This window comes from Cyprinus carpio, chromosome A2 (genome assembly GCF_018340385.1).
Source record: "Cyprinus carpio isolate SPL01 chromosome A2, ASM1834038v1, whole genome shotgun sequence".
Classification (NCBI taxonomy): Eukaryota; Metazoa; Chordata; class Actinopteri; order Cypriniformes; family Cyprinidae; genus Cyprinus; species Cyprinus carpio.
Window position 1 is genome coordinate 22,821,484 of NC_056573.1, and position 12,825 is coordinate 22,834,308.

Sequence of the window (12,825 nt, forward strand, 5' to 3'; positions counted from 1 at the left end):
CAAATGTGAGCATAAAAACAATATCACAAACTGAATAGAAGCGGGTCATTCTATGAAACGGGTGAAAATGCTGATATTTGTAGTATTAACTCTTAAATGATCATATTTAATATTATTTGTTTATTTTAAATTGTGGAATAATTAATTACTTTAAAGGAAGAAAAAAGCTCTGACTTTAATACTGTTATGGCAAGGAGAAATTGGAAACAATTTCAAATGAATGAAATGAATTTTATTTTTGTTTATTTATTAATTTAGGATAGACAGACAGATAGATAGAGTTTCTCACTGACATTGACACAAATACAGAACAAAAAATTATTTTATAAAAATAATAATAATAATAATAATAATAATAATAATAACTTTTGTTGTGTGGATCCCTTGAATGTTCTTTTATTTTTTTTGCCCAATCAAAAGACATCTGAAGTTCAACCAGGAGACACAACTTTTAATATTCTAACCAAAATCTGTTTTTAAAAATGCTAGCTTTATTCCCAAATGATTTTTTTTCTTGAAATGTGCATTTTTTCCTAATATTCTAAAATATGATAATTATATAGAATAATTTGCTAATAATATACTGAGAAATTGGAATGGGGTATGAGGACAGGCCTAAAATTCATCTTCATAAAAAAATACGTAAGAATAGAGTTTTTCTTTTCTTTTTGTGCTGTTGAAAAATGTGTAAAAACTGGCATCAGCTAATCATCAAATCATTTTTAATGCCCATACTGTATATATGAGGGACACACACGGCACAAAGGTTTTTTTTTATTTTTTATATGTCTTCTGCTCTGATGGTCATTGATGTTAAAGTCAGGTATCAATCCAGGTTTTCTATCACTTTCAACCATCTTATCTGCATTTGGTGGAGTGTGTGCATGTGGATTATTCTCCCGGCTGGTCAAAGATATCTCCTCTGATAAGGTCAGACAAGAGTTAAGGACACAGACAACTTATCCTATATCGTCTTCAGAAACACAGGGACACTGTAGTGCTAAAGTGGCACTGCAGAGAGTTTGTATTCTAGAGCAGCGTTCTTCAGTCCTGATCCTCTACACCAAAACAGCACATTTTGGATGGGAACATGCAGTTCAGTTTATTTTTTTCCATCTTGATCTTTCCATCAATATAATGCAGTCTCTTCTAGAATTCTTTATGCAAACAATGTACATTGCAAGGAGTGAGAGAGAAACAAATATTCATGATTCTTCATTTTTTTGTCTGCTTTTCAGAAACATTAATGGACACCCGGACTGCCACAGCAGAGCTCGGGTGGACGGCGTACCCTTCGTCAGGGGTGAGTGTGTGTTTGCATGAAAACATGACCTGCAGAACTGCTCACACTGTTGTAAAACACTTACTCTGTGTTTTCTATTTTGAGAAAAGCACTTTAAACCGAAACCTCCTTCTATTCACCCTTCAGCAACAGCTTACTAGAGAAAAAGAGACTAAATGCTTTCAGATTAGCTCTAAAATAAGATGTTACATGTTTGTACAACAGGTGCCGTGTCTGAATGGTGAAATTAAGAGATCAACGACACACACACACTTCTTTCTCCCTCTACCAAAAGGCACAGAGAGAAAACCTCATCACAATCGGCATGCACATTTCACTCTGCATTTCACATTTAGAAGGACTTAATGATATAATGGGTCCACTTAAAGTAGAAAAGCTCCTCTGAATCGGTCTAAATGTGGTCCGGAGGAGAGCAGGCTACTGTAATGACAGCCGCAGCACTGCTCAACCTGCAGAGAAATATAAAGGTTTCATTGAACTCTCAATGAGGGCACAAGAAATGTTGTGCTTTCAGAGTTTCCATTTTTCATGGAGGTTCAGTTGAAAGTGATTCACGTCTGCTTGTTCGTACTCTTGCTGTTGTCAAATAGAAATGTCAGTTAGCCTGATAGCACAGGTTTCTGTAATGTTATATTTGTTGCCCCACCCACACTAAAATCTCATTAGTTTAAAATAAAGTAAATTGAAAATGAAATTATATATTAAAAATAATTACAAGTTTGGAAAGTTCTTTGTTTGATCATAGTCTGAAAATTTAATTTATTATGATTTTATTTACTAATAGCAATAACTGAAGTGAGCTATGGTATATTGGCAGAAATGTTTTCTGTGAGATCCCAGGAAACACCCCCAAATACACACACACCCCCCACCCCGTACATTTTGACCAGCTGTAATTTCAAATTAATAATAAAAGGATCCACAGATGGTCGCCAGAGGCCACACATGCACACCCACAAACGCATATGACACACGCATCTGACAGTGATGGACCGGGAATGTAGTGAGAGGAAATCCATTAGCTCATCATGCTACAGACAGCCGTATTCCTCCCTTTAATTAGTGCGGTTTGCTGAGGCAAGCATTACCATTACTACTGCTCAAGCTGAATGCCGAGTATTAAACTTTGTCACTTCATGGTGGGATCTTTTGCATGGCCAAACACTACTTACACTTAGTTTAGATAATAAACAATTTATTTGATTGTTAATATTTTTAATTTTATATATATATATATATAAAATGTTTTAAACTTAAAATGTTTTTTTTATTTTTGTATTTTTATTTATTTATTTTTTCTATTAACTTTGTCACTTTACAGTGGATAAGCACCACTTTTATTTAGAATTTAAATTTATTTAGAAATATTTAAATTTATTTATTTTTTCTTTCCTTCTGCCACTAACATTTATTTCAGATAATGTATATTATATTATATTATATTATATTTATGTTATGTTATGTTATGTTTGTATGTTATGTTTGTTATATTTATATTATATTATATTATATTATATATATTATTTATATTATATTATATTATATATTTTTATTATTATATTATATTATATTATATTATTATTATATTATATTATATTATATTATATTATATTCATTAAATATTACAATTGTTTTCTGGGTTCAGTTTTTCTTCCCTATTTGACTATATATTGTGAGCTATTGTTTTGTTCTGCTGAATGAAGTTGTTTTGTCTCTCTCCATTTCTTTTGCATTTTCTACCTCTTATCCTCTTTTCTCTTCACTTCTTTCTTTCTTTTGGGTCACATGTGGGGGTTTAACCCTGCTCGTCCTTCACACGCACTATTGACTGCTTTCACGATTCATTCACACCATTTGGCGAATTCTCACAGCTGCCCCCTCCAGCACAGCCCTGTCTTCTCTAATATGTATTGCTTTCCATTAGCCCCCCTCTCCTTTTCTCCTAAAGAAATCCCTAAAATCCCCAATTCCTCACAGACCTCAGCCAGCCACTCCTGCTAAAAAGGCTCACGCATGCATCTTGAGCTCGAATGGCCGATTGTTCCCCTCTGCCTCTGCGATTACCTTTCACGCCTGTTCACCCCGTCCCTCAGCCAGAGGTCAGAGGTCGGCTGCTTCTTCAGCAGCCCATTTTTTATTCATCATCCCAGTCTGTGTATGTGTGCGTGTAATGCTCTCCGGAGACTTAGAGATGTGCTCTTGATTATACAAAGTATGTGCCATACCATGATTCCTATTTCTGCTGTCACAGCAATCGTACTTTAGCATGTGTGAATGTATTGATCGCGTGGGGTCTGGGTGATTTGGAAGGGGAAGTGGACACTCACTCCATATGAATCTGAATTAATTGTCAAGGCTGTGTCATGTAAAAGACTCTTGATTCAGCCCGATTTTTTTTTTTGGATTGTAATGCAACAAGAGCAATGCACCTGGGTCTCATGCAAATGTGAAATTTAGCTGGGAAACAGTGTCTGTGTGTTTGTCTCCTCTAGAAAACTCCCCAAGATGTCTCACTAGAGCGTCATCATTACTTTAGCTTTAAAACACACAAACCTTTAGCAGAGAACATCTGAAAGGAGCTGAACCCTCTTGTGCTCAGATTGTTTTATTTTATTTTACTTCAATTAAATGAATGTACTATGTTTTTTTTATTTAAAAATTAGTATTTTTACGGTATTTTATGGTACAAAATTTTATTTATGCACTAGTTATAATCCATTTATTACCTGTTAACTACTTTTTGAGCATAGACTTGAAAATTATATTTGCAACTTAAAAAAAAGTAAAAAAAAAAAATATATATATATATATATAATAATAAAAGTTATAGAAGTCTAAGCTTGTTATGAAAAATGCACAAAATGTAAAATTTTATATAAAAAAATTATTAACCAAAACATTTTACTCTAAAGCTGTGAAAAAAATCAAAGCCAGAAATCTAAATAAGTTGTGTTCCAAATTTGAGGTTGATATCTCAAAATATTGGCATTCAGTCAGATTTCCACTACATGACATTTGTTTGCCATTTGTTTTCAATACCAGTGTGACAATTTTTTTTTTCTTACCTTTTGGATGATGTCAGTTATTCAAATCTGACTTTTTTATGCATTTGGTTGACACTTTTATTCAGCATGACTTAAACCTAGCTAAATTTAGCTAAATAGACTTAATTGTTACTCTAGACTTCAGTGTCACGTGATCCTTCAGAAATCATTCTAATATGCTGATTTGGTGCTCAAGAAACATTTCTTATTATTTTTTACAGTGTTGTGCTGCTTAATATTTTTGTGGACACTAATACTTTTTTATAATTTTATAATTTTTTGACGGAAAATGGAAAGGTAAAAAGCATTTATTTGAAATAGAAATCAGAAAGAATAAGTAAAAATAGAAAGTTTTACTGTCACTTTCGAGTTAATTTAATGTGCTGTTGGAGCTCTACTGTTTTTTATCCATTGAACAAAAAAAAGAGCAAATGTTTTCAGCTCTATTTTTTGGTCATTTTTGGAGCTTGACAGCTTCTATGCTTTCATCGAACTATAAAATGTTGTCTCTGTGTGCTCTGTGCGTGTGGTAGATTTAAAAAAGGGCCTTAATTGAAGTCTACCCAGTCTTTATGCTCTTCTGTTCTTTTGAAAGCAATTTAGCCCTCCATCCTTCTCTCTGACAAGCTAAACAAGGATGGTCACTATCTTTTGCGGTTTTCTCTCAGCTTAATCACAGCCGTCCATGTGCATGCAGCTTTTCAGATGCCCTTCATTCCATTCCCTCTTTATTCATCATTCATTTTACCCTCTTTTCTCATCTCACCCACTCATTCTTGTTTTGTGGAGTCTTTTGCTTGGCCCACACTACAAAGAAATGTTTTCTTAATCAGTGTTTTTTTTTTTTTTCAGTTAAAATAAACATCTTTAAAACAAGATATTCACTCTTGTTAAACAATCTGCCAATTTTGTTTATGAAATGCTCCCCAGGCTGCATTTATTAGATAAAAATACATTAAAACAGGAACATTGTGAAACATTATGTGTTACTGCTTATGTGTGCAGTGTCAAATAAGTGTGACTCTAGCATTATGTACCTACTGCTGACCTGCTATTTGTGCTACATTTACACCTCACTCAACGAATGAGCAGCCTGAGATTCATTCAGCAGATAAGCCTGAAGAACTCGCCGTAGATGCAGACGGCATCTGTCTGTTGCAGAATCATATTTGAGAAGTGAAGTCCAGACGTTTATTGATGTCTAAGAGCAGATATTGTACAGACGCTGCATATTTCCTTCGGGACACCCTGCTCTCTCTTTCATAATAAAATCTGTCAGTAGAAAAAGGGAGAGAAGAAAAAAAACAAAGGGGACAGAGAATCTTTCATATGGTCAGGATGTACTTCATCTGGGTTCTTTTTCTCAGCTGTCACTTTCAAGAGAGGTGGTGTTTAAATTCCAAAGGAAAAAAAAAAAAAAACTTTAAATGTAAATTTAAACATTTAAAAAGCATTTAACATTTAAAAAGTCACTAAAAAACATCAAGCATTGTGACTGTAAGTTTTGCACCAACAAGCGGCACTAATAAAATGTAAAAATCTAGTATTTTAATGTTTTAAGTGTGCGCTGCTGGTTTATTTTAGGATGAACTCAAGGTTAAGTGTAGTTTTGCACCAAATTATCAAGAGGAAATGTGAGAGAGACGGTGGCACTCATGTACACTAACACTGTTCTCTGAAGAGCGATGGCCCGCACCGGCGCTACACAAAGTGCAGTCCCTCACACACTTCAGCGTGTAGTACGCGTGTGTGTTTTAAAGTGATTTTTCAGTGTTAAGTGCTTTGGGTCACTTAAGAACACAAATGGACGAGAGTATGCGTTTGTAAAGTCTGTTGCCGATGGACTTGTAACTAGTTCTGAGGTAACACTTAGTGACAAGTGGCAGCGCGCACAGGCTTCCCCCCCACCACTGTGTGAGAAAAGATGTTCTCGTTGCATTTTCTGCCTTTAGATCACTTAAGTGGATGGACACAAGAATACCTGCCCTTCTTTCTTGTATATTTAATGACTTGTTCTCCTTTAGTATACACACTACTCAGCCGATGCCACTCTGAGGAGGTGATTTAATGTCCTGTCCTAAAAAACAAGACTGAGTGTCCCGCTGTGTCTAGTCGCACAGAGCTAAACTTCTGACCACTGGCATAAACTCTGGTCCACTTGACAGTTTATAATAATCAACTTAAACAATAAGAGACGTCATGTAATGTGAACAAGAGTTGTTTGTGTCCTTTGTATATGACATTTTGGACCCAGAATTTCATATGCGTTTTTGTGGTTGAAATAAATCTTGTGTTTTGTGTTTTGCTGTCAGACTCTTAAATTGAGTCAAGATGATTTTTTCTTAATTTCTGTTTTCTTGCTAAAATAATTGTAAATAGAGGTCAGATTTTGTGAACTCTTCTTCTTCGTATATGACCTTAGCTAATAAAATCTACTATTTCTACACAAAAGAACCATTGATTGCCTCGGTAACAGCATGGAGGGTCTCGTTCTGTTGGTGTTGAGATTTCAGAAATGTTTGTTGTTTGTTGACCTTTATACCAAGAGCTCGGGTTTCATTAAGTTTAATTTTTGGTGAAAACTGTTCAACAGATTTTTAAACAGATGATATTCACAGCCCAAAATGTGGCACTCTTAGTTTAATAACCATATTTATATACCTTCTGCAAATTTTCCCACACAGTCAATGTGAAAAAGTAACAGATTCCTTGTGGGCAAGGGTCATTTTGATTTTAGAGAAGAGAGAAAGTGTTTAGTTGCCTTTAATTACACTAAAACGTTATTTAAGCAGGCAAATAAAGCTAAATGCCAAAGGCTGGCTGAATTCATAATATGGCAGAAATATTAAGAACATCATTTTATTTTGAATTCAACCTTTGTTTTTCACAGGGTCATACTTTGTAGCTTGGTAGCTTTAGATTAGGCAACACTATTCAATATAAATTACTAGCTTATTAGTATGCATATTTCTAATGTAGCACATTGGCTGTTTATTAGTAGTTATAATGCCTTATTCTGCATGACTATATTCTAGACCCCATACCTAAACATAACTACCACAACAACTAACTCACTAACAATAAATAAGCAGTAATTATGAGTTTACTGAGAGAAAACTCTTTAGTCTAATAGTCAACTGTAATTCACTAGCAATTTTTGAGTGAAAATGACTTTTACACCAAATGATTTTTAGTGCAGTTCATACTAACATAAAATGGCTTTCCATTTGCAAGCTGTATTTATCACACAAGTGTCACATATTTTATGTAAATTTGAGCTTTTGGGCTTTTGATAATGACCCTCTCTTCTCTTTCAGCAAAAAGACTCTTAGACCAACAGGCAATCTGTTAACTTTTTCCATTTTTTTTTTCTGTATTAATGTTGGACATTTTTTTCAGAATTGATATAAATATGCTAATGAAGCTAAGAGCACTATTTATTTATTTTCTATTTTTTTTTTGTGAAAAGTGAGCATTGAAATTCTGCCAATATTTCTGCAGCCCACCATGTTCGTGAAGGCTGTTGGAGGAACAGGAAGTTCTGCTATTATTGACTTGAGAGTTCAGTCTCATAGTACAGAGGACCTTGGCTTAGTGCTTACTTCTCTCTGTCGTACAGAACATTTGGTAGCTCTAATAAAAGTGAACAGCCTTAATCATTTGCTCAAGAGCACACAGAGTCTCTGTAACCGTGACAACTGCCTTAAGCTTCAGAGGTTGCGGCTGACGACCATCTGAATAAGAGATTTTTTTTTTTTTGCTCGATGGAGGTGTGTGTTAGGGATCCAAGTGAGAAATATTTCCAATAATTTTCATCTTTTTCAAGCTGTCTGTTGTTTTCTATCTTTTGGTCTTATTTGGACAGTCCTGTCTTTCTCTCTCTCTCTCTCTCTCTCTCAGCTGGAGACCAATATGATGAATGGTTGTTTATGAGTGCCATCATGTTGGAGTCCTAACAGCAGTAGGCACTGGGTTGTTGGGCAAAACTCTCCCTCTGTGTAACTCATGGTCATTAACACAATATATTAAGCACTAAACCACCCCCCATCTCAATCTTTTATGCCCTTATAACATGATAAACCAAATATGACACATTTTTGAGTTTCTAGTGCTCATTGGGGAGCTTCCAGGCAAGTCAGCAAATGTTCAAGAATAGGAAGGCTGTCATGAAATATTTGCTTCACGTAAGGCGGTCGACCTGGTAAATCCATATATTTGAAGGAGATGTCTTGAATGCTGTACTCTTTTAGAGCAAGAAATCATATTCAGGGTTAATTTCTAGCCCATAAACTGTTAGAATAGCCAAACAAGTTTATTTTAAGTGATAGAGATCAGCATGAACTTGAGTCGAGGGGTAATTATTTTCTTCAGTTCAGATAGGTTAGGTCTCTCTACTGCTCCTACTAACCCTGTTTACTCTCATCTCACGTCTGAATTATTCAGCTTAAGAACACTCTTAACCCACACACACAAACCAAAATATACCCAGCGCTTATACATGGCTATTTAAAGCCTTGTCATAGATGGGAAATCGAGGTTGGGATCCTGGAGAGTTCCATTATTGCTACGGTGATGGATGATGGAATACCTTTGTTTTGCTGCTGCTTTTTCTTTTCCTCCATTTTTGGTTTAAATCACATGTGCCTTTCTGAAAGTGACAAGGTTGGAGGCCTAGCGGTTAGTGCGTGTGCTTTGGCATGTCAAGTCATGGTGCTCAAGTAGGAAAAGAGTGGTCAAATCTCATTTCCCGATCCCATTTTCCCTTCTTTTTCTCATGATTGGCCTACAGTCACTATCAAATATTCCCAGGTTTACTGAGAAAAATAATTTTTTTGGTATGCATGTTGGGCAAAATCTTCTAGAAATTCTTAAAGAAACACACACCTATTCCCGTAAACATTCATTAGTGCTTCCAGTAGTCCACGTAGAACATTTTATGTTGTCTTTTTTGTAGTTTTTAAATAAATAAATATTAAAAAAATGAATACATCAAACATTTGATGTTTTATTAAATATTTAAATATTTGATATTAAATATTATTTTTTTTTTTATTAGCACTACATAATGTTTCTATATAATTACAAATATTACTTTTTTTCGCTACATATTTATATATTTATATATATATATATATATATTTATAAACAAAATGTGAAACATAATAAAAAAACAACAACAAAAAAAGTTTAATGGTAGCTTGATTGGAACTAATTCTGAGTAGCTTGTAGCTCAGCTTTAAAATTGCTTTCTAAGCTTCATAAGTAAGTCATGTTGTGCACATGTTTGGTTTGTTGGCCTTTCATCTTTTATAGTCTTTAACTATGCACTCAAATCGAAGTGCACGGCTAACTCAATCCATGTGCTTAATGTTCTGTTCTCTCTGGCTGTGTCTGGAGATTAATGTGTTGGGTTGACAACAGGTCCAGTTCTCGCCCATAACAGTGAGAGATACTTTATTGATCCTTGAGGGGAAATTTACTCAGCGGTGTAGCATGAAATACAATGGATAATGAAGGTCTCCAAATTAAATCTGTATAAGCGGAGTGTGTCTTTCCATGTGTTTCTCTTAGATGTATTTGTGACCCCTCCCGTGTCCAGTAAATCCCAGCCGGAGAAGCGCTTGGGTCTAGTTGAGATCTGTGCTGATGAAAGTGTGCAGTCCAAGAGTTTATGAGCATGATCATTATAGTCCAAGCCAGAGGGCTTCAAAACAATTGTACTTTTGTCCTGCACACTGGACAGTTTTAATGGCTTCATCATCATTTTATAGACAGTCTGAGATTGCGAATCCTCAAATTGCCATTTCTGTCGACCTCTTTGTCGCTGTTTATTTGTGTGTGCCTCCAGTCTTGTGGAGGGAATTTTTTGTTATGTGTTTTGAGTGGGGATGTAACAATTCACTCAACTCACGATTCGATTTTCTATCTTTTTTTTTCTACAAAATGAGATTGAAGACATTATACAGTAAATGAAAAGGTGTCGTTTTATTAGGCTATTGCTGCACGTTTCTTGGTAAAATTGAAATATAACAAAACTAAATTGAAACCCCAAATCAAACAAGTTTCACAAATGAAAGAAATCTCTTAATATGAACAAACTAAGGCGTTGTCTGTGCTCTTCCCATTTAAAAAGCAACCATTGTATTTTAATCATGATCCAAACAAAGCAGCAGCATACATGCAGCATGAGTAGTTTTTAATCTAAATTAGTCTGTATAATTTCAAAATTTGAAACAAAAATAGAATTGTCTGACTTTAGTTTTTTGAAACTATACTACATAAAACATGTCTGAACGAAACAGCAGATGAGCTGAATGAGACGCAGATTCACTCTCTGACAGCAGGTGGCGCTCATGAACAGCAGTGATACAGCGTTTTCTGGGTTACTGCTGTAAACAAAGCAGAGCTGCGCTTATGAACACTACTTTAATATGCTTTGTTCAAAAGCAAGATGAAAAGAAAAATACCATGTAAACTTTTCTAAATATAGTCAGTTCCCCTCAGAGATACATTTATATAAACACCTACTCCAACTGTATTGCTATTTGAATTGAATCGTCACATATTTTTTAATCGATTTTCGACCGGTTCATCCCTAGTTTGAGTATGTGTGCATTCAGGGAAACGTTTAAAAACAGTTGAATTTTGTTAAAAGTAACTAATTACAATACATGATTATTGCCTCTTTCTTTCTCTTTCTCTTTCTCTTTCTCTTTCTCTTTCTCTTTCTCTTTCTCTTTCTCTTTCTCTTTCTCTTTGTTTCTTTTTCTCTATGCCAGTCTCTCGCAAAGTAGACACTGTGTTGTGTGCATCTGTAGGTTGAACACGTGAGCATGTTATGGGAACAGGATAATTAGGGGTCCGAGCATAAAATCTTTCTGCTATAAGAACTATTGTGAACTAGATCTACATTTTTTCTCCCAATGAGAATAAAACCAGTAGAAGAAATAAATCCAATTGTTCTTAATGATTTAAAACATGTTTACAGATTTTGATTTTAGCATGTAGTTGGATAAAATATATACTGGTCAGAATTTGGTGATTTTTTTTTCTTGTTTTTAAAACAAGTCACTTATTCTCAAAAAGGCTGTAAATATTTGATAATAGAGTAAAAAATACAGTAAAACTGTAATATTGTGAAATATTATTTAATTTTAAAATAGCTGTTTTCTAGTTTAATATATGATCAAATGTAATTTATTCCTGTGATGACAAAGCTGAATATTTAGCAGCCATTGTTTCAGTGTGACATGATCCTTCAGCAATCTGAAACTGATTTCATATTTCTTATTCCTAATTACATCAATAGTTGTGCTGCTAATTTAATTTTTTTTAAATGTTGGATATTTTATATAAATATTATATATTAATTTATTTATTCTGATCAATAAAAAGTTTAAAGTTTAAAGTAATAGCATTTATTTGATATATAAATATTTTGTAACATTGTAAATGACTTTACTGCTATTTTTGATCGATTTACTGACCCCAAACTTTTGAATGGAAGTGAATATTGTCATAAAATAATAGTGTGTCTTTGCATACAAAAAGTAACTCTTCTGTTATAGAGATTTAAAGGATAACATTACATTATGCCAAATGTCCAGACCGATTATGACTATGTTAGAGTTTGTGTCTGTGCATGTGTGCACATGATATTATGTGCAAATCTCTGATGATATAACACAGTTCGTGATGTGATATATGAGCTGGTATTCGGCTCTGTCTGCCGTAGCCTGTGGTGTGAGTTGGGTTGAGTGATTGTGGTCATTTCAGCAGACAGAGAGACAAGCGTCCCTAGACCAGGCTGGGGAGGGCCCAGCGCCCTGCTGTATTAATGGCAGCACCGTGCCAGATTGGACGGGTCCGTATAATACAGATAAATCATCATTACAGAGGTGTGGGGGCGGAGGGGTGGGGAGTTGCTTTGGCAGTCAGGAGAGAAAAAAAGGGGCTTTCATTTGTGCTCAGGATCTCTGTAAACTCATTCATCATGCCAGCTATGTTACACTCCAACCCCTCCACACCAGTCCCACCTCTCTCTTCTCTTCTCACTTCTTTCTCTCTTCCCTCCTTCTTCTTCTCCAGAGCAATGCCTTCCAGCTCTGCCATCTCTGAGGAGGCTATGATACAGTCCTTCTGCCTGTTACCATCAAGCTTGGCACTGTGTTTAACCCTCTGGGGCCCGAGGGTGTTTTGGGGGCCTGGAGAAGTTTTGACATGCCTTGATATTTGTGTTTTTTTTTCAGTTGCTTATAAACATATAAATGGCTAAAGTCTAATAACAACTGTAATCAGCACAAACTGGGCTACAATAATATGTGAGCAGCATGTATGTACACGATTGTGTTTTTGAGAAAGCAACATTTATGCGTGGTTAGTGAAAAACTAAAATTTTGAAGTCACTGAAATAAGGCAATAAAACACCTAGAGAACATTTGTTCACAAGACTTTTGAGAACAGATTTTGAAGCCTAGA

The 12,825-nt window shown here is 34.9% G+C and overlaps 1 protein-coding gene across 2 annotated transcripts in view; it reads left to right on the forward strand.

Moving 5' to 3' along the window:
- LOC109089987 (ephrin type-B receptor 1-B) overlaps positions 1 to 12,825 on the forward strand; it is a 208,259-nt gene that overhangs the window by 72,578 nt on the left and 122,856 nt on the right. For both annotated transcript variants that reach the window (XM_042711021.1, XM_042711027.1), the window contains exon 2: positions 1,239 to 1,303. In XM_042711021.1, coding sequence (XP_042566955.1) covers positions 1,239 to 1,303 — 65 coding nt within the window. The remainder of the gene's footprint in view (positions 1 to 1,238; positions 1,304 to 12,825) is intronic.